The sequence below is a fragment of the Musca vetustissima genome, unplaced genomic scaffold (assembly GCF_032173495.1).
Source record: "Musca vetustissima isolate MV318-11 ecotype Yass unplaced genomic scaffold, APGP_CSIRO_Mvet_v1 utg22071, whole genome shotgun sequence".
Classification (NCBI taxonomy): Eukaryota; Metazoa; Arthropoda; class Insecta; order Diptera; family Muscidae; genus Musca; species Musca vetustissima.
Window position 1 is genome coordinate 38,417 of NW_026887332.1, and position 22,957 is coordinate 61,373.

At 35.8% G+C, this 22,957-nt stretch overlaps 2 protein-coding genes across 2 annotated transcripts; one reads left to right on the forward strand and one right to left on the reverse strand.

Moving 5' to 3' along the window:
* Window positions 1-1,380: 1,380 nt before the first annotated feature.
* Window positions 1,381-10,860, forward strand: LOC133334902 (protein diaphanous homolog 1). Its single transcript, XM_061543217.1, has 8 exons — window positions 1,381-1,847; window positions 1,921-2,631; window positions 2,690-2,804; window positions 5,489-5,712; window positions 6,253-6,713; window positions 10,002-10,560; window positions 10,625-10,754; window positions 10,822-10,860. Exons 1-8 carry the CDS (start codon window positions 1,381-1,383, stop codon window positions 10,846-10,848), a joined length of 2,694 nt encoding a protein of 897 aa, XP_061399201.1. The 3' UTR covers window positions 10,849-10,860.
* A 376-nt stretch (window positions 10,861-11,236) lies between these two features.
* Window positions 11,237-20,461, reverse strand: LOC133334903 (bumetanide-sensitive sodium-(potassium)-chloride cotransporter). Its single transcript, XM_061543218.1, has 10 exons — window positions 20,453-20,461; window positions 18,062-18,446; window positions 17,446-17,996; window positions 16,988-17,374; window positions 16,573-16,920; window positions 15,231-15,472; window positions 14,721-15,151; window positions 14,474-14,585; window positions 14,122-14,401; window positions 11,237-11,353 (listed from the first exon to the last, which is right to left on the reverse strand). Exons 1-10 carry the CDS (start codon window positions 20,459-20,461, stop codon window positions 11,237-11,239), a joined length of 2,862 nt encoding a protein of 953 aa, XP_061399202.1.
* Window positions 20,462-22,957: the final 2,496 nt, after the last annotated feature.

Below are 22,957 nucleotides of genomic sequence, written 5' to 3' on the forward strand. Positions count from 1 at the left end.
TAAAGACTCCATCCAGCTCGTCTATTAAGACTCAATCCAGATCGTCTATAAAGAATTTATCCTACTCGTCTAAACTTGGGACACAAAATTTAGGTTTTTAAAAACATATTTTTATTTTTACGCTTTTTATTAGTTTGATATAATAGCTGAAGGTATGTTACAAATTTCGAATGTTTGGACCTTACTTGGTGGCCAATTTTGTAAAAACAATACCAAATTTACTTAAATTAATGTGGAAACATGTCATTAGCTGCTCCCTGAGAGATTCTCTCTCACTCTCTCATCAATACATTCGATAAATCGATTATTCCAATTGTCGACTTAGTGACCCCTAGCGTCTTAATTAGTATTTTTCAGTAAATAAAAAGAAAAATACTTCAAATTTAAATATTATAAAGTTAAATATAATAATCAACATAAAAACTACTCAATTTAGTTTTTTTTATTATATTTCAATATATTTTCGAATATTTAAAGCAAAAAAATTATATCTTTTATCGATAACCTAGATCCCTTAACGCTTCGTCTTCTATGTCTTCTTCGAAATAAGCAACGGTCAGCCTGAGCCGTTTTCCTTTTGTTCGCTGTTTATTAGGCATTTTCTCTCTTCACTCCGATTTGATTTTTTGACAAAAAAATTGTACCATGAAATCTACTACTTTTAACTACGATCATTTATTATTATAAATCAAATTATAATTTAAATATATTTATTATACTATATTATTAAATCCTTTGAATTAAATCCATTACAATGTAAACGTTAAATTCTCTTATTTTACAGTGCATAGAACAATGTGTTATCAAGTTATAGTGAATAACAAAACGAGTAATCATTTTACAGTGGATTTTACCTTCTATGAAACAGCTGATCAAATTTGTGATCAGCTGTAGGTTTTCCTCGTCTCATTCGCTTTAAACCTCATTCATCCAGTTGGTCCTCGTCTCGTTCGCTTTGACCTCATTCGTAAACACGAGATTGGCGAGATTTGTCCTCGTCTCGTTTGCTTTCAACTTCATTCGCCAGGTTGGTCATCGGCTCGTTTGCTTTGACCTCAGTTTACAGGGTTGTGCCTAGTTACAAAACTGAACTAGCTGCGTGAAAATTTGTTTTGCATTTTCATTTCTTTTCCGGAAAAGAAAAAATACTTGAAGAAATAATTAAGCAAAATTTGAAAAAAAGAAATAATACAAAATGAAATAAAGTGCTATAGAATTTGTAGAATATTTACAAAAAAAGAAAAAAGGGAGGACAAGCAAAGGCACTTGTCCCCAAAAACTATTCTCGTTTGTCCGTTCCGTTTATGTACACAGAATTTATATTTTTTCTTATAAGCCAGCAACAACAACAACCTCCTCCTCGATCACAAATTCACCAAAATGTCCCAAAGACCCGCATCTCGTATAGATCGTTTTGCTCAGATGAGCAAACAAGAGGAGCTGATTGCCAAAAAACGTCAAGAGATTTTGGAAAAGCAACGAACCGCTGAATTGGCGAAAAAGGTGGTGGCCCAACAAATGGCCAATAAATTGAAAAATGACATTGAGGCGGAAAAGGAGGTGGACAAGAAATCCTCCGATGCTAGTGAGGATGAAGTAAAGACCGAAACATCAGCTTCAATCACAACGGTGGCATCTGCTGCCACCAAGCCGAGTGTTACCAGTAAATTGACGGGTAAAATGTATGGTGGTGGTGGTCAGAAGCGTTCCTCAATGGCCATACCCAATGCGGAGCAGCCACAACCTAAAATACAAAATAGTTTTTGTAATGATGGTTCATTTTTGGAGAATTTCAAAAAGATTTTGGAAAAACAACAGCAGCAGCAACCCAAACCATTTGTACCGGTGTAAGTATCAACGATTTTAAATATCCTTCCCAGGATATTAGAGAGTAATAATTTTGTTACTTTAAATTTTCAGAACTGAGGCCAACACAAATGAAAGTGAAGGAAATTTGTCCTCTTCCACAACAACAAATCAAGCCACGGAACCAACTAGCTCTCTACCAGCACATTTGCAACAACAACAGCAGCAGTTGCAGCAAACTCCATCACTTCAAGCTCAACAACCACCACCACCCCATCCCTCACAAATGCCGCCCACATCACAACCCATGCAATTTCAATTTAATCCTGCATTAATTGCTGCCCAAAATCACCTACTGCTGCAAGATCCCAACTCATCACCCGTACCGCCCATGCCAATGCCACCACATTCGGCTGCGGCCTATTTCAATGCTGCCGTTTCGGGTGCCCCACAATTTGTACCGCCACCACCACCCTCTACCACAGTGGGTGCTGCAATGTTAATGCCAATGCCTGGGGTAACTGTGGCCCCACCACCACCTCCTCCGCCACCACAATTACCCCTCAGTTTGGCATCATTGACACCACTGTATATGATACCAGCTCCAGAGCCACTACAATTGAATACAATACCCCAGCCGAAGGAATTTGATTTGAATGCCATACCAAAGCCGCAATTGAATTTAGAAGCTATACAAATACCGGCAAATAATGGGGTCCAGGATACGAATATAAATTTAAGGGTAGATGGGGAACAGGAGCCACAACATGAGCAGCAAGAACAGCAGCAGCTGAAGCAACAAGTGCCACAGCATGAAAATGAACAGTCACAACAGCAGCAGCAACAAGAGAATCAATATCAACAACAAACGCAAATTCAACAGCAACAACAACAGCCAATGCAATTTCAACATCAGCAGCAACCGTCGCACATGCAGTTTCCAATGCAACAAGAACCGCAACAACAACAGCAACAAGATTTTCCACAAAATACTCAAGGTGAGCATTTTCTCCAAAAGTTAAGAACAAATATGTGATGTTTGATTTGTTTTTTTTGGCAAATTTTATTTTTCTACATACAAACATATCTATTTTTTTGCATTGTTGTTTTTTCTTTTTCAATTTTGAAAGCATTAGCCACAAAAGATTTCAATTCAAAATAATTTTTTCGATGGGAATCAGTAAATTAATACAAAAAAAAAAAACTTTTTACTTTTTTAAGTACTAAAAAAGGCGTGGATTTTTAAAAATTATTTTTCAAGAACCAAAATAGGTGTGAAATTTTTTAAAAATTATTTTCAAGGACCAATATAGGCGTGGATTTTTAAAGAATTAATTTTTCAAGGACGAAAATGGGCGTGGATTCTGTAAAGGTTCATTTTTTAAGGACCAAAATAGGCGTGGATTTTAAAGATTAATTTTTCAAGGACCAAAATAGGCGTGGATATTTTTAAGATTAATTTTTCAAGAACCAAAATAGGCATGGCTTTTTAAAGATTAATTTTTCAAGGACCAAAATAGGCATGGCTTTTTAAAGATTAATTTTTCAAGGACCCAAATAGGCGTGGATTTTTAAAAATTGTATTTTCAAAGATTTATTTCTCAAGGACCAAAGTAGACCAGATTTTGTAATGAACGAATAAGTCGTAAATATTGTGAAGTATTTTTTAAGGACCGACATTTCCAAAAAAAGTAACAAAATAATAATGAATTTTTTAATGAAATTGGCCTGGTTTTATTAAGGATTAATTTTTCAAGGACTATTGGACCCTCAATCTTCGATTTTTTTTTTAAAGATTTGTTTTTCAAGGACAATTAGACCCTTAAGCTTCGATTTTTTAAAGATTTATTTTTCAGGGACTATTAGATCCTCATGCGTGGCTTTTTAAGGACTATTGGAACCTCATGCGTGGCTTTTTTAAAGATTAATTTGTCAAGGACTATTAGACTCTCAAGCGTGAATTTTTTAAAGATTTATTTTCCAAGGAGTATTAGACGCTCAAGCGTAGCTGTTTTAAAGATAAATTTTTCAAAGACTATTAGACCCTCAAGTGTGGATTTTTTAAAGATTAATTTTTCAAGGACTCATAGACCCTCAAGGGTGTTTTTTAAATATAATTTTTCAAGGACTATTAGACGCACAGGCGTGTTTTTTTTTTCAAGAACTAATAGATCTATTTTTCAAGAAATTTTATACTCATAAAAGTGGATTTTTTCAAGGACTATTAGTGTCGCAAGCGTGGTGATAGTTACGTAACGGTGGAATTTTAAAAGCTTCTTTTTATAGACCAATATACTCTCAAGTGTGTATTTTAAAAGATATTTTTTCAAAGAGTAAAAGGCCTATAAGCGTGGATTTTTGAAGAATTTTTTTAAAGGACAAAAGAATTTTTTAAGGTTTTTTTTTTTCAATGACTAAAGGGTCGTTTTGCTTTCATTTTGAAAGAATTTTTTTCAAGGACTAAATGGACTATAAACGTGGATTTTTAAAGATTTTTTTCAAGGACTAAAAGGCCTATAAGCATGGATTTTTAAACAATTGCGTTTTCAAGGTCTAAAAGGTCTATAAGCTTGAATTTTTATAGATTTTTTTTTCAAGTACTAAAAGGTCCTTTTTCAAGGATTAAAAGACCAATAAGCGTGGATTATTAAAGAATTTGTCTCAAGGCCTAAAAGGGCTACAAGCGAGGATTTTTAAAGAATTTTTTTCAAGGACAAAAAGGCCTATAAGCGTGGATGTTTAAAGATTTTTTCAAGGACTAAGCATGGATTTTTAAAGAATATTTTTTCCTAGAAATAAAAGGCCTATAAACGTGATTTTTTAAAGAATTTTTTTAAGGACTAAGTAACCTATAAAAGCATGGATTTTTAAATAATATTTTTTTTCAAGGACTAAAGGCCTATAAGCGTGGAATTTTAAAGAATATTTTTTTCAAGGATTAAAATGCCTTTAAGCGTTTTTTCAAGGACAAAAAGGCCAATTAGCGTGGGTTTTTAAATAATTTGTTTCTTTTACAAGGACTAAAACGCCTGTAAGCGTGGATTTTTAAAGATTTTTTTCAAGGTCAAAAAGGCCTATAAGCGTGGACTTTTAAAGCATTTTTTTCAAGGACTAAGTGACCTATAAGCGTGGATTTTTAAAGAATATTTTTTTCAAAGACTAAAAGGCCTGTAAGCGTGGATTTTTAAAGATTCTTTTTCGAAGACTAAAAGGCCTATAAGCGTGGATTTTTAAAGAATATTATTTTAAATGATTAAAAGGTCGTTATGCATTCATTTTTAAAGAATATTATTTTCAATGATTAAAAGGTCGTTATGCATTCATTTTTAAAAAAATATTATTTTCAATGATTAAAAGGTCGTTATGCATTCATTTTTAAAGAATATTATTTTCAATGATTTAAAGGTGCATTCATTTTTAAATATTTTTTTTTCAACTCGATGTTTTATTATCTACACCGTTTAAGTTACTGATTCCCATTTTGTAGTATTAGTTTGAAAACAACTTCAAAACATCTACAACAAATTGTAAAAAATAGTCAAACACCTCACATCTAGCAACAACATACTCAAATCAAATAATTTCAAAGCATGCTTTAAGTGTTATTATTTATTACTCTCTATTATTTCTCCCCCTATTTTTTGTCTCATTCCCCCCTCTTTGTTTATATATTTTCTTCCGATTTGTTATTGTTATTGTTTTAATATATTACGTTGTAAGCTTAACGAATAAGATTTTAAGAGAATTTTCAGTAGTTTTTTCAGACAATAACAACCCGCTCGACAATAACAAATGCATACAATTACCAACATCTATAGAAAATCTAATCGAGTTGGTGGTCGAAAACGGTGATGCATATGAAGAGACATTACGTGGCTATAAAAATCAATTGCATCCAGCATTGTGGTAAATAATAAAAACAAAACCAATAAAATATCAAATATATGAAATCCATAGAGTGAATAATGTGGTGGGGTCAGGAAATTTTGTATTGAATTTTTCCTATTCAAACTCTTTGAATTAAAAAAACAAAAAAATAATTTTGTGAGAATCTTAGAAAAGTAGATAAAAAACCAAGACCCCAATATATGCCAAAAGCCACACCACCCACACAGAAAATAAATTTTGAACAATTCTCATGGACAACCGTTAAGGAGATGTTTGTTCGTTCCTTCGTTCACCAGATGATGATAATGTAAATGAAGACGATGATGGGTTGATGGTGGAACACAGCTAGAGCTCAAACTTTACATCAAAACAAAAATTAACAGAAAAAAGAAATCGAATCGACTATTCAACACAAACAACTCGTGTGGTTTTATCTTCAAGTTTACTTGTTGTCGTTGCAAAAAAATTATTTATTATGTTTTCATCTTTTTTTATTATCCCCTCCTCTCTCTTTTTTCTTCTTTCTCTTTTGTGTGTGTGTGTGTTTAAAACATTTAGGTTCCTCAATGACAAGTCCTGTGAACAGTATCATCACTATCGCCAAGAAATAATCGATCGTCGCCAGGAAAAACTTAAAGAACAACAACAAAAAGAATATGAAGAAATGAAACAGGAGAAACTGTCCAATGCAGGAGGGGCAGGTGCTGGCGGCAGCAGTGGTGGCGGTTATACCAAACGTCGTCCATTCTGTTCCATGGAAGAAGATAAATACGATCCGGAATCGGTAATATCAGCTGATAATGATTCCGATGATGAATATCGTCGTGGTATGATGGATCGTAATCGTGATAATATAAAACGTCGCATTGAATGTCGCAATGAATTGAGTGAGGAGGAACGTCAGGAGCGCGAAGCCGAGGAGTTGGAAGAACAACGGCGGCTGGAAAAGAAAAAGCTGCGTAAAAGTCGTTGGGGTGGAAAAGTTGAAGCGGCCGATGTTGCCAGTTCGTCGTCGTCAAGTAAGGATCATTTGTAAATATATGTATTTGATTTTTTGTATTTATGTGAATGTGTGTTATTTTGAAATTTACAAATTTCGAAGGAATTTCTGGGTCATGGATTTGTAGAGAATATTTTTCAAGGTCCAAAAAAAGGCCGTAAGAGAGGAGTTTTAAATAATATTTTTTATGGATTTAAAGGCCAACAGACGTAAAATTTTTGGAATAATCTTAAAGGCCAACAGGCGTGGATTTTTAAAGAATAACTTTTTTAAGGATCACAAGGCCAACAGGCGTGAATTTTTAAAGAATATTTTTTTATGGTTTTAATGGCCAACAGGCGTGGATTTTTAAAGAATATTTTTTCAGGGAATTGAGGGCCATTAGGCTTGGATTTTTAAAGAATATTTTTTCAGGTAATTAGGGGCCATTAGGCGTGGATTTTTAAAGAATATTTTTTTCAGGGAATTGAGGGCCATTAGACGTGGATTTTTAAAGAATATTTTTTTCAGGGAATTGAGGGCCATTAGGCGTGGATTTTTAAAGAATATTTTTTTCAGGGAATTGAGGGCCATTAGACTTGGATTTTTAAAGAATATTTATTCAGGTAATTGAGGGCCATTAGGCTTGGATTTTTAAAGAATATTTTTTCAGGTAATTAAGGGCCATTAGGCGTGGATTTTTAAAGAATATTTTTTCAGGTAATTGAGGGCCATTAGGCTTGGATTTTTAAAGAATATTTTTTCAGGTAATTAAGGGCCATTAGGCGTGGATTTTTAAAGAATATTTTTTTCAGGGAATTGAGGGCCATTAGGCGTGGATTTTTAAATAATATTTTTTCAGGGAATTGAGGGCCATTAGGCGCGGATTTTTAAAGAATATTTTTTTCAGGGAATTGAGGGCCATTAGACTTGGATTTTTAAAGAATATTTTTTCAGGTAATTGAGGGCCATTAGGCTTGGATTTTTAAAGAATATTTTTTCAGGTAATTAAGGGCCATTAGGCGTGGATTTTTAAAGAATATTTTTTTCAGGTAATTGAGGGCCATTAGGCTTGGATTTTTAAAGAATATTTTTTCAGGTAATTAAGGGCCATTAGGCGTGGATTTTTAAAGAATATTTTTTTCAGGGAATTGAGGGCCATTAGGCGCGAATTTTTAAAGAATATTTTTTCAGGGAATTGAGGGCCATTAGGCGCGGATTTTTAAAGAATATTTTTTTCAGGGAATTGAGGGCCATTAGGCGCGAATTTTTAAAGAATATTTTTTCAGGGAATTGAGGACCATTAGGCGCGGATTTTTAAAGAATATTTTTTTCAAGGAAATTTCGAACCAAAGGCGTGGATTTTTATAGAATTTTTTTTAAGAAAATTCCGAACCAAGACGTGAATTTTTAAAGAATATTTTTTTAAAGAAAATTAAAAGAATTTTTAAAGAAAATTAAAAGAATTTTTAAAGAATATTTTTTAAACCAATCGTGGATATTTTTAAAGAATATTTTTTTAAACCAATACAAGGCGTGGATTTTTTAAAGAATATTTTTTTAAATAAAATTAAAAGAATTTTTAAAGAATATTTTTTTTTTTAAGAAAATTGCGAACAAAGGCGTGAATTTTTAAAGAATATTTTTTTTTTCAAAGAAATTCCGAACCAAAGGCGTGGATTTTTAAAGAATATTTTTTTTTTTCAAAGAAATTCCGAACTATTGGCGTGGATTTTTAAAGAATATTTTTTTTTTTCAATGAAATTTCGAACCAAAGGCGTGGATTTTTAAAGAATATTTTTTTTTCAAAGAAATTTCGAACCAAAGGCGTGGATTTTTAAAGAATATTTTTTTTTCAAAGAAATTTCGAACCAAAGGCGTGGATTTTTAAAGAATATTTTTTTTCAAAGAAATTCCGAACCATTGGCGTGGATTTTTGAAGAATATATTTTTTTTTCAATGAAATTGCGAACCAATGGCGTGGATTTTTAAAGAATATTTTTTCAAGGAAATTCCGAACCAAAGGCGTCGACTTTTAAACACTATTTTTTTTTTCAAGGAAATTCCGAACCAAAGGCGAGGATTTTTAAAAAATATTTTTTTGTCAAGAAAATTCCGAACCAATGGCGTGGATTTTTAAAGTATATTTTTTCAAGGAAATTCCGAATCAAAGACGTGAATTTTTAATGAATAATTTTTTCAAGCAAATTCCGAACCAAAGGCGTGTAATTTTAAAAAATATTTTTCTTCAAAGAAATTCCGAATCAAAGACGTGAATTTTTAATGAATACGTTTTTTAAGGAAATTCCGAACCAAAGCCGGAGATTTTTAATGAATATTTTTTTTAAAGAAAATCCGAACCAAAGGCGTGGATTTCTAATGAATATTTTTTTTCAAAGAAAATTCTAACCAACGGCGTGGATTTTTAAAGAAGTTTTTTTTTCAAGAAGTGAAATACAAATTCACAAAAAATTTTTAATGTAGGTTAAGTTTTTTTAGATAGCGGAACCGGCCCCGAATTTTAGGTTATTTAAGATTTTCCAATTGATGTGGCTCTGTAATTTCGCATTTTGGGTGCTCCAAGGGTTGAAAAATGTATTTGCCAATCATTTTCAATATAGGTCCTTGTTTTGAATAGCCCCCCAAAGAGAGGTTCCGTTTCCTTTTTTACGTATTTTTATAATAATCCATGTCAAACCGAAGTGGTAGAAATTTGGCACTCCAGTTTCTTGGCGGGTGAAAAAAGTATTTTTGAACATTTTTAATAATAACTTCTGGTCCATATATGAAGGTTTAGCCCAATTATTCGGGTTTTATCTCGATATCCAAACGATACGGTTTGTAATTTGATCTTCTTCTTAAGTCATGGGGACCAAAAATATATTTGCAAACAATTTTCGCCGAAGTGCGTGCAATCTGTAATTCTTGAAACTTTGGGGGAAAACATCTTGGCAGAATATTTTAATGTAGGTCCCTTTTTTAACCGAAGCAATCCATGTATTTCCATAATAGGACAGATATTCCCTTTCTTTTTTGTTATTTTGAGGGGTTTAGCCGGATTTTTCAGCCAAAGAGGAAATAATTATGCCTTTGGGATTCTTCTCGGCATAGTCCCCCACATAAAGGTCTGGTTAAGTTGTTGCAGGGAAAGGGCCAGTCTAGGCCCAACTGGAATTTTTATTGTTTTTAATGTTGTTTTAATGCTAAAACTATCATAAAAGTTGTCAGTTTCCGTCCAATAAATTTCATCTCTGGCTAATTTCTCTCTCACTGCCCATACCAAATAACATTTTATTTTTCCCCTGCTCAACTCTGTGTGTATTCTCAGGTGTTCCGACAAGTTTCGGCAATCAAAATAAACCGCTACTTTCCACTATAACACGCAGTGATCCTGCCCTACTGCAATATGCCAAATTGAATTATGGTTCGACCAATCTCAGCGAAGAAGACTGGATAAAATGTGAGGAACACTATAAGGTGAATCTACTCTATCAGGATATGATGCGGAAGCGACAGGAAATTGATCGCTTGGCCAAAAGTGGTAAATTCAAATATGAATATGATTCGGATGAAGACACGGAGGGTGGTACATGGGAGCATAAGCTGCGTCAAGCTGAAATGGATGCAACGCGGATGTGGACCCAAGCTCTAACCAAGCAGAGTGAGGGTAAACATCATATCGGTGATTTTCTGCCACCCGAAGAGCTACGTAAATTCATGGAGCAGTATGAGGCAAAGAAGAGCAATCGTCAACCGGATCTGAGTGATTACAAGGAATACAAATTGCGTGAAGATAATATTGGTTTTCAAATGTTGCAAAAACTCGGCTGGAAAGAGGGTCAGGGGTTGGGCCAGGATGGTGCCGGTATTGTGGATCCTGTTAATAAGTATGTATAGATATCGTTATTTTAATTAATTGGAAAACAAATTTAATTTTTTTGTTAATTTTAGGGGACCTCAACGAGAGGGTAACCAAGGTTTGGGTGTCTCCAGCAGTGCCACACCGGAAGAATGCGATAATGAATATGATGCCTATCGCAAGCGCATGATGTTGGCCTATCGTTTTAGACCTAATCCTTTGGTATGTTTATAAAAAAATCCACATGAAATTACGTCCTGAGAATAATTTTATTTTTCCATTTTTGCAGAACAATCCCCGAAGAGCCTATTATTAATCGGATATTAATATTTTACTCTTTTGGACAATTGTGTTAATTTCAATGTTTCAAAACCCCCAACTAAGAAAGCATAATTTCTTTATAGAACAAAATCAATTCTAATACTATATATCTGTATATCATTGAATTCAGCTAATTAATTTAACAACAAATTAATAAAAAACAAACCGTATTTGTTAGAAAATAATATTTACTAGTTTTATTTTATTTTTTATTTTTATTAATACTTAATTTTATTTCATTATTTAAAACATAATAATACTCTTATTATTGTCTATAGTTTTTGTGTGTGTGTATATGAGTGTTGTGTTAACAATTGTGATTTTTTTTTGTTATATTTCGTTTCTTTTCTTCTTCTTGTTGCCTATCTTCGTAATTATTATGCTTAAGAGTAGAGAGTTAATACTGGAGTTTGATTGCCTCTGGCCATAAGTACGGGACACTGTACTTCACTCGATAGCATTTCCAACCATGACATATACAATGGTGCAGAAATAGCCTCCTAAAATTGAAAAAAATAAATAAATAAGTTAAAAAAACAAATTAAAAATAAATAATAAAAACAAAATAAATAAAAATATTAATAAAATAAAAATAAATAAAAAAATTAAATTGTTTAACCAATTAAAAATAATAAATAATAAAAATTATAAATTAAATATTAAATTAATAAAGAATTAAAAAGTAATAAAAAATTAAAAATAAATAATATTTTTGACGGGACCTATCATGACCTAAGCGTGGATTTTTTAAGAAAATTTTTGACGGTACCTATCACGATATAAGCGTGGGTTTTTAATGATGTTGTAAGAGGTTCTGGTGTGGATTTTAAAGAAGTATTTTTAAGAGAAGGTTGCAAGAGGCCTTGGCGTCGATTTTTTAAAAAATAATTTGTATGGTAGGTTTTGAGAGGCCTAAGCGTGGATTTGAAAAAAAAATGTTTTCGAAGAGGTTGGAGAGGCTTAGGCGTGGTTATTTAAAGCATATTTTCCTGGGGGTTGTAGGAGCTCTAGGCGTGGTTATTTAAAACATATTTTCCTGGAGGTTGCAGGAGCCCTAGGCGTGGTTAATTAAAGCACATTTTCCTGGAGGTTGCAGGAGCCCTAGGCGTGGTTATTTAAAGCACATTTTCCTGGAGGTTGCAGGAGCCCTAGGCGTAGTTATTTAAAGCATATTTTCCTGGAGGTTGTTTGAGCCCTAGGCATGTTTATTTAAATAAATATGCTTATATTTTCCTGGAGGTTGTTTGAGCCCTAGGCATGTTTATTTAAATAAATATGCTTATATTTTCCTGGAGGTTGTAGGAGCCCTAGGCTTGGTTATTTAAAACATATTTTCCTGGAGGTTGTAGGAGCCCTAGGCGTGGTTATTTAAAGCATATTTTCCTGGAGGTTGTATGAGCCTTAGGCGTAGTTATTTAAAGCATATTTTCCTGGAGGTTGTGGGAGCCCTAGGCGTGGTTATTTAAGGGAACCCCTCCCATTCTCGATTTTAATTTTTCAAGATTTTCAATGGGCTGGTAAATCAATACCAATGCTTGTTAAGGTTTGTAACTTTGCACATATATAATTGAAGATTTAAAAGAGAAGAAAAATAATTTACAAAAAATTTTTGTTATTGTTTTGTTGTTTTTTTTGTAATTAAAGAAAAGTCCTTATTTTTGATGGCGGGCATGATAACTCCTCACTGGAACATCGGAATCCGAAAATTCCAACGGTGCCAGAAAGAGTACATGTCTGGCTCTCGTATGAACTAGGATTATTGACTTCGCTCTAAAATAAACAAAATGGCGGACCTTTGAAAAAATATTTTTGGAAAATCGCCGATTTTTGACCAAAAACCAGCTTAAAAAATAAGGAAGACCTTCACCGATTGGCTTTATCCTAGTTCATACGATAGCTATACACTCACAGAGAAATGGAATCGATTAGGTTATTAGTTTTTGAGTTATCGTGCCCGCCATTCGCAAAAGAGAAAAACGCGTTTAAAGTTTGAGAAGCCCTTTAGCCGTCACTTGATGCTGACACAATAAATCGGCTATATCTTCAAGAGTTCATGAGATTTTCACTTGAAATTTTGTAGAGACATTCTTGAATTAGTGTAGAATCAAATTAAATCGAAAAAAATTTTGACCCCGAGAATGGGGGGTCCCCTTAAAGCATATTTTCCTGGAGGTTTTGGTTATTTAAAGAATTTTTTCAAGGAGGTTGTAGGGGATCTATGCCTGGTTATTTTAAGAATTGTTTTCGTGGATTTTGAAAACAATTTTTGGCGAGTTTCTGGGAGGCCTAGGCGTGGATTTTTAAAGAATATTTTTGGGGAGTTTTTGCGAGGCCTAGGAGTGTATTTTTAAAGAATATTTTTGGGGAGTTTCTGCGAGGCCTAGGAGTGTATTTTTAAAGAATTTTTATTGAGTTTCTGGGAGGCCTAGGCGTGGATTTTTAAAGAATACTTTTGGGCAGTTTCTGATAGGCCTAGGCGTGGATTTTTAAAGAATATTTTTGGGGAGCTTCTGGGAAGCCTAGGCTTGGACTGGATTTTGAAAGAATTTTTTGGGAGTTTCTGCGAGGCTATGACTGGATTTTGAAAGAATTTTTTGGGGAGTTTCTGCGAGGTCTAGGCGAGGATTTTGAAAGAATTTTTGTGAAGTTTCTGGGAGGCGTGGATTTTTAAAGATTTTTTTTGGGGAGTTTTTGGGAGGCCCAGGCGTGCATTTTTAACGAATATTTTTGGGAGCCCAGGCGTGGATTTTTAAAGATTTTTTTTTGAAGTTTCTGGGAGGCTTAGGCGTGGATTTTTAAAACATTTTTTGGGGAGTTTCTGGGAGGCCCAGGCGTGCATTTTCAACGAATATTTTTGGGGAGTTTCTGGGGGCCTGGCGTGGATTTTTAAAGAATATTTTTGGAGAGTTTCTGGGAAGCATAGACGAGGGTTTTTAAAGCATTTTTAGGGAGTTTCTGGGGATCCTAGACGAGGATTTTTAAAGAATATTTTTTGGGAGTTTCTGGGAAGAATAGACGAGGGTTTTTAAATATTTTTTTTAGGGAGTTTCTGGGGGTCCTAGACGAGGATTTTAAAAGAATTTTTTTGTGATATTCTGGGAAGCCTAGACAAGGCTTTTTAAAGGATTTTGAATAAATTAATTTAATTTTGGGGAGGGTTTATAAGAGGTATAGGCCTGGATCAAATTTTTTTTAGGATTTTTAATAAAATAATAATGGGGACACCAAGATCTTTAAAGAAATAAAAAAATTCTATTTTTTCCCCTACCTTTCTTGGCATTGGCAGTGACATAACAATGAGGGCAGCCTGCGACGAATGCTGCACAACCATTTCGTGGATACGCAATTGACGATTTGTCTTCTCTTGCATGTCTTCAATTTCATCATTGCTTAAGCCAGCCGCCTGATCACTTTGGGTATTTGTAATAAACGTATCGAGTAGCTTTTTATGCTTCAGTATGGTGTCGTTACGAGGTGCATCTGTCACGCCCTTGAGCATTATCAATTGAGAGTATTTGATACGGAATTTGGTCAATAGACTGGCCATGCTGTTGTGAGGAACGTAAAAAAAACAATGTTAAAAATCTGTGTAATGTTAAAGTTGGGGGCCTTCGACTTACTTCTTTTCTTCATTTTCCTCATCCTTGCCGTTGCTCAGAGCAAATACACGAAGTTTGCAGCCCGACCAATTGCTACGCTGGGAAATGATGTAGGGCAAGAGCATGGTTAGACCTGAAAGGGAGGAGGAGAGGGAAAATACATTTTTTTATAAATTATGGAATATATTGTATTATAAAAAATAAATTTTATTTTTTAAAAAAATTTTCAAATATTTCGAAAAATTTCACTTTCGAGTTTCCTACTTACCACCATCATCATATAACCAGAATACATCAATTGTACTCTTTGGTTGTTTACGTGTAAATATGGTCACAGCATCCAAAATGTGTTTGGGCACCTCCGAACCATTCCTGGTCATATAGGCCACATTATCATCTTGTTTCAGATTGTATTTCTTTTTACTGCTCATATTTGGCATTGGTGGAGGTTGTGGCAATGTATACGATGACTGGGCACTATCCATGCCAGCCAAATTTAAATTCGAATCAACATGCAACAGCTCCGAGGCAGTATTTTCTGGTGGCATCAGCAGATTACTGAAACCTTTACCATTTGGTGTATTGAGGTGACCCAAACCATTCGAACCGCTATAAACAATTTCCGAATTTAATTCGGAGAAATTGATGCCAGTTGGTAGACGCAATATGGCCACACCCATACGCATTGAAAATCCCATACTGTAAAGGGGAGGGTGGGGAAAGGAATTTTTGGAATTTAGATTTGATATTCTTGGTTGGGGTTTTTTGCTGTACTCACTTTAAAATATTGAAATAGGTTTCCACTTCATCTTTGCTGCTCTCAATCCAATCGCTTTTATAGCCCATCAGCACAATGTTCGGAGTCAGTTTACCAAAACCAGTCGATTTCATAAGAGCCTTGACACCCTCCTCCATATTGAAACCATCAATGATATTGTAGAAGGCCTTGATTTTGCGGGCACTCAAATATTGTTGACCCTCCTTGATTTGTCGTTGGCGATTTTTGTAGCCCAAACTTACCTGGAAAGAAATAAAGAAATAGAATTTAAGAGCGGATCTCTAGGACAGTAAATAAGTAATTTTGGAGAGGATATTACAGGCTAGGCGTGAATTTTTAAAGGAGGCGTTGATTTTTAATGAAGTAATTTTGGGGGGTTTATGAGGCCTAGGCGTGGATTTTTAAAGAAGTAATTTTGGGGAGGTTTAAGAGGCTTAGGCGTGGATTTTTAAAGAAGTAATTTTGGGGAGGTTTAAAAGGCCTAGGCGTGGATTTTTAAAGAAGTAATTTTGGGGATGTTTAAAAGGCCCTGGCGTGGATTTTTAAAGAAGTAATTTTGGGGAGGTTTAAAAGGCCTAGGCGTGGATTTTTAAAGAAGTCATTTTGGGGATGTTTAAAAGGACCAGGCGTGGATTTTTAAAGAAGTAATTTTGGGGATGTTTAAAAGGCCCAGGCGTGGATTTTTAAAGAAGTAATTTTGGGGATGTTTAAAAGGCCCAGGCGTGGATTTTTAAAGAAAATTTTTGGCGGAACTATCACTGGCCTCAGGCGTGGGTTTTTAAAGAAAATTTTTGGCGGAACTATCACTGGCCTCAGGCGTGGGTTTTTAAAGAAAATTTTTGGCGGAACTATCACTGGCCTCAGGCGTGGGTTTTTAAAGAAAATTTTTGGCGGAACTATCACTGGCCTCAGGCGTGGGTTTTTAAAGAAAATTTTTGGCGGAACTATCACTGGCCTCAGGCGTGGGTTTTTAAAGAAAATTTTTGGCGGAACTATCACTGGCCTCAGGCGTGGGTTTTTAAAGAAAATTTTTGGCGGAACTATCACTGGCCTCAGGCGTGGGTTTTTAAAGAACATTTCAAGGCCCTCAATCAGAATTTTTAATGTGATTTGTAGCGGGACTTTTCTAGGAACCTCAGTCAGAGTTGTTAATGCCACTTTTAGCGAGACTTTGGTATGGAACCCCAGTCAGATTTTTTAATGCTATTTTTGACGGGACTTTTAAGAATTCATTATAAAGAAAGTTGAAGAGTCCTAACCATTTCTAAAAAATAGAATTTCGGTGAAGAATTCTTCCAAATATTGAAAATTAAATTAAATTTACGAAAAAAACTCAACTTACCGTTTCAACATTACCCACAAACAGCAGCGAATTCTGTTTCGTCAACATATAACTGAAATCGATTAGTGGTGGTCTATCCTTGGGATCTCCGGCCAGCACCAAAACTTGTGGTGAATAATTCTTGACATGATCGGAAACATTTTGCAGGCGATGTACAGCCGTAACGGCAGCCTTATATTGTTGAGCCTGCGATGAGGAACCCCAATTCGCCTCGGGTTTACGATACATTACCACCAAATACAGGGCGAAAATAATAATCATCGTGATCAGCGATGAAATGTAATCGATTAAAAACATAATCGCAATGCACATGACAAAACCGATCAAGCTAAGCCATTGATTGTAGTACTGAAAAAAATTAAAAAACAAAAACAATTTATTATTTCTGAAATTTCAAAAATTCCAAGGGACTTACCTTAAACGTGGGCCTCCAACCTAAGGGCTTAACAAAGGCCGCATGGAAGGTACAGAAATTAATCAAGGCATACGATGCCAAATAGAAGGTGGAAATCAATGGAGCGATAACATTCAGTTCACCAATCAGGACAAAGGCAGCGGAAATGAGGAATGTCAAAACATAACCACGATAGGGTTCGCCATGTTTGCCATAGGGTTTGGAGAAGAAAATCAAACCGGGATAGATTTTGTCAATACCCAAAGCCTGGACCAGACGTGGCACCGACAACAGATTCGTCAGGGCCGTACTCAAGGTGGCCGCGAAGCAGCCGGCATAAATCAAGGGACCCCACAGCGACATCAACTGCATCACGGAATATGAATTCGCCAGACCATATTCACAACTCTGCAACGTAAGAAGATAAGAGTAAGCAAATTATTTCAATTTTAATTCAAAATCAAATTCCTTTGACTTACATGATCGGCAGCACAGCTCAATTCCGAAGTGATAAGGGTACCATTAATCAAATCGCTAACATTTCCGGAGGCATCACGCACAGCTGCTCCACCGGCAAACAACACAAAAACGGCATACGAAATCATGGAAATCAACAAAGCCCACAAGGTACCCTTGGGAATGGCTGCTCCCGGTTCCTTTAAGTCACCACAAATATTTGCACCCGCCTGGATACCCGTTACACTGGGGAAGAAAATGGCAAAGACGCTGAAGAAATTCTGATCAACCTTCTCCGAGAAACGGTAATCCGAATTGAAATTCTCCTTGAAGGTGTCCCATGAAAAGCCCACAAAACCCTTGGCAATGCTCTCTTTATCATCACCCGGACCAATTGCGGCACCAATCAAGAAATCGAATATGGCCAAAACAATGGTAACCAAAAGGAAATTTTGGGCTTTCGTCTCCCATTCCATACCCACACAACAAATGACGATCAAGACCAAAATAGTAACAACACCAACGATACGGATATCATTGATATCGTTGTCGATGATTTTCAAACCACTTTCCTCTGCAAAAAGCAACAACAACAAATTAAAATCATAATCAAATATCCAAAGGTTTGGATTCACTTACTCAGCAAATCATTGAGGGAACTACAAAAACCAATCGTATTCATGGCTGCCGCCACCGCATTGGCAAAGGCAAAGACCACACCAACGGAAGCACCAAACTCCGGACCCAAGGAACGTGATATAATGAAATAGACACCGCCGCCCTTCACCTCACCATTTGTACTGATCGCCGAAAGGGACAACGTTGTAATCACACACACGGTGGCCGATATGCCAATAATCACCAAGGTTTGCCAAATACCCGATTGGGACACAACCCAACTGAGACGCAAGAACAGCATAACACCCCAGATATTCAGCAGACATGGTACCATTACACCGACAATCCAACCCAGTTTAATGTGATGCCCACTGGGGGCGGGTGCCGGATCGGGCATTTGAATTGTCTGAAAGTAAAAGGTGAAAAAACAGGTAAGGAGAATATTAATGGATTTCGGAGAGAGATTAATGGATTGGAGAGAGAGAGAGAGAGATAGAGAAAAGGGGAAGAATATTAAAATATTTTTTGGCGGAACTATCACTGGCCTCAAACGTGGATTTTTAAGGATTATTTTTGGCGGAACTATCACTGGCCTCAGGCGTGGATTTTTAAAGAATATTTTTGGCGGAACAATCACTGGCCTCAGGCGTGGATTTTTATTAAAGAATATTTTTGGCGGAACTATCACTGGCCTCAGGCGTGGATTTTTAAAGAATATTTTTGGCGGAACTATCACTGTCCTCAGGCGTGGATTTTAAAGAATATTTTTGGCGGAACTATAACTAGCCTCAGGCGTGGATTTTTAAAGACTATTTTTGGAGAGAATATCAGCGGCTCAGGCCTAAATTTTTAAAGAATATTTTTTGGCGGGAATATCAGCGGTTCAGGCGTGGATTTTTAAAGAATATTTTTGGCGGGACTATCACTGGCCACAGGCGTAGATTTTAAAAAAATATTTTTGGCGGGACTATCACTGGCCACAGGCGTAGATTTTTAAAGAATATTTTTGGCGGGACTATCACTGGCCACAGGCGTAGATTTTTAAAGAATATTTTTGGCGGGACTATCACTGGCCACAGGCGTAGATTTTTAAAGAGTATTTTTGGCGGGACTATCACTGGCCACAGGCGTAGATTTTTAAAGAATATTTTTGGCGGGACTATCACTGGCCACAGGCGTAGATTTTTAAAGAATATTTTTGGCGGGACTATCACTGGCCACAGGCGTAGATTTTTAAAGAATATTTTTGGCGGGACTATCACTGGCCACAGGCGTAGATTTTTAAAGAATATTTTTGGCGGGACTATCACTGGCCACAGGCGTAGATTTTTAAAGAATATTTTTGGCGGGAATATCAGTGTCCTCAGGCGTTGATTTTTAAAGAATATTTTTGGCGGGAATATCAGTGTCCTCAGTCGTTGATTTTTAAAGAATATTTTTGGCGGGAATATCAGTGTCCTCAGTCGTTGATTTTTAAAGAATATTTTTGGCGGGAATATCAGTGTCCTCAGGCGTGCATTTTTAAAGAATATTTTTAAGGTACTATTAGTTCCCCACCAGATGAAATATATTAATTCGAGGCCTACTGTCATTCTACCAACCAATAGTGGCAGAAACACTAAAGCGAGGATCTCAATCTCAAAATTCAAGTAAACGTTGTTTTCACTCACCGATAGATGGCATCATAATCACCAATGATAGGCTACAGTAGACTAATCATATACAAACTTACGCAGGATTAGTCGAGTAAGACGCCGATGCTTTTTTGGAAGCCCAATGCTCCCAAGAGGAGAAAAAACAAACCTGCGTACCACGTTCAATAGCTCTTCGGCTTATCGATAAAATCATCTATCTTTTTTCAAAGAACACTATGCTAAATTTTGGCTCTGAATCCATAACGATTCACTTTGTTTGCTTCTGACAGAATATTTGTTCCATATGCCAAGCTTAAAAAAGATTTCCAGGCGCGTCGGTCTTGTGCACAGTTCTTCCAATTTGAAATACCATGCTCCGAGATCTTGTCTTCTACTTGAGCTTTCCATTGGATTCGTGGCCTTCCTCTTTTACGTGATCCATCAGTTCGCTTTTATATGCCTTTGGACTGGGGCATCCTCATCCATTCTCACAACATGACCTAGCCAACGTAGTCGCTGCAGCTCGATACGTCTGTCAATACCGATGTCCGAGAATATATGGTACAACTCATGGTTTATTCGACGGCGATATTTACCCTCGAGCAGATCGGCCCATAGATCTTTCGGAGAATTTTTCTCTCAAACACACCAGGAGCTGCTTCATCTGATTGCACATGTACCCATGTTTCTGATCCATACAACAGCTCGGGTAATATCAGAGTCTTGTAGAATGTGAGTGTGGTCTGGCGAGAGATGGCCTTATTTCCGAATTGCTTACATAGACCATAGTAGCATCGGTTGGCCAACACAATCCCTTTCCGAATTTCAAAACTGATGTCATTAGTTTTAATTATGACAGTGCAAAGGTATATAAAATATTTAGACTACCTCGAAGCTGTAGTTCTCAGATTTTCACAGTTGGTCCGAGTCTACTGGACGTCTTGCACGTTGATACCATCAGCTTGGTCTTCTCGCCATTTACTGCCAGACCCACATTGACAGACTCCTTCTCAATTTGTTCAAAGGTGGCTGTTATCGTTCGCAATGTTCGACCCATTATGTCGATGTCGTCGGCATAGGCGAGTAACATATGCTGTTTGGTGTACAGAGTTAAATTTCTGTTCACCTTTGCCACTCGCATGACCTTTTTCAGCAGGATGTTAAAAAGATTACACGACAAACTGTCACCTTATCTGAATCCTCATTCGGTATTAAAGACTTTCGAGAGGTCCTATCGTCTTGTCTCCTTTTTTTGTGTACAAGGAACACAATATGTTGAGGTTCCAATTGTTGGGCCATAACAACCGATGGTTGCTCTCCGCTTGTAATAATCGACCGTGGCATCAGAATAAATGCCGAATATTATCGTGAAAATGTTCTGGAGGGTGTATTAAAGCCTTGGGTAAGCAAACATTTTGACCGCAGACCTTGGACATTCCAACAAAACTCAGCACCATCGCGCCACCCAAGAAGAGTTTCAAAATGAGGTTTTTCGCTTAATTTCCAGCGCACAATGGCCACCAAAATCTCCTGATATCAATCCGTTGGTCTATTATGTCTGGAGTGTTTTGCAAGGAGTATTCCACAAGGTTGGCACTAAAAAATACCAAAGTGTCGATCACCTCAAGCAAGCGCTTCGCCGGGAATTGATCAAAATACCGCAGAGTAACATTCTGGTACCGTGTGACGGTTTCATTGGCCGTTTGAAGGCCATAATTCGTGTAAAAAATGACCAATTCGAACAAATCTAAACTTATTCTAAAATTTGATGCTATTTCCGCCTTTTTTTTATTTCATTCATTTGAAGGCCATAATTCGTGCCAGTGGTGACCAATTCGAACAAATCTAAACTTATTCTAAAATTTGATGCTATTTCCGATATTTTTTGCTTTCATTCAATAATATTTAAAAAAATCGTTTGTTGCAGTTTTTTTATCCCACCCTGGTTAAAATTTTTAGTATTGTTGTCATATACCTTGACAATTCATATGTACGCGAGTTTATCGATAAACCTATTCCATGACACTTTTGAACTTAAAAATGTCCCGAATTTGAAAACCAAAATGTAATTAATTTCAATTTCCACAAAAAGAAAACACAATAAAATGTCACCAATAACTCGATTGGCTATCTGGAGATACTTCTTTCAAAATTCCCTGTCACTTCGAAGACATTTTAATAGATACAAATTATTAATGCGGGATTTTGAAATTTTCGACAAGGGCACAGTATTTTGATAAATTATATGTGTATACATTGAAAACTCTATATAGCGACAGACAAGATATTTGGTGTTAGAAGTAGAAAGACGATATCAAGCTGTCAAATGATATCAATAAACAAATATTCACTTTCCCAAAAAAAATAAAAAAAAAAATTGGTGATAGATATCAATATACAAAATTCGGGGCACTTGAAAGAATGACATGTGATGACATTTAGTTAGCCTAGCCCTGGCCTTGCACACAAATATTTACTTGTGATTATTTTCCCTACAACAAGCAAAAAAATTCTGACAATGATGTATTAGCTAATGTCAAAAAATAATAATAGGACTACTACTCCACAGACGTATTGGAATGTCGAACTCGTGATCATATGTTCAGAACTTTTTTTGATTTAATCGTAATTCAATTATTTAGTAGTGGGCCAATGCTGGGCAATTTATTGCAATATTGCCATTATTATTGTGGAGTGGAAAATTAATTTAAAAAAAAATTTGGGTTCTGGACCTAACCGGTTTTATGGGAATGCCTTAGGAGCGGTGAAAATAAAGTAAACCAATCGATATTAAAAAAAATATTGTATAAAAAATATAACAAAATTAATTGCTAAAGAAGTTCGGAATGTCACATCTTCGCCCTTGATAGGTGGAGAAAAATCTGGGAATCTCAACAAAATCCAAACATCTTGAATGGTTTTGGATCATGGCATAATTATACAAGGTAGTCTCATGCAGACATATGATTCCAATTTTTTCATAAATTTACTTTTGACAATCTTCAGCTTTCAAAATTTAATTGAAAATACCCTGCCTCCAAATGTACGCACAGTATGTGTTCCGTGGCAAAAAATTGCTAAATTATCTTGCAGTGCGATGGAGATATCGGGAGAAAAGGAGAGAGGAGAAACGTATTTTCAGAAAAAGAAGAAAGAACAAGAAAAACGTGAGCGTGAGCAAATCGAGATGTACAGGAGTCAGAATGAAGTACGGCAATTCCATCAACGAGTAAAACATCAAACCGAAGGCTTTGTTGGTGCAGGCACATCCTCCTGTAGAAGA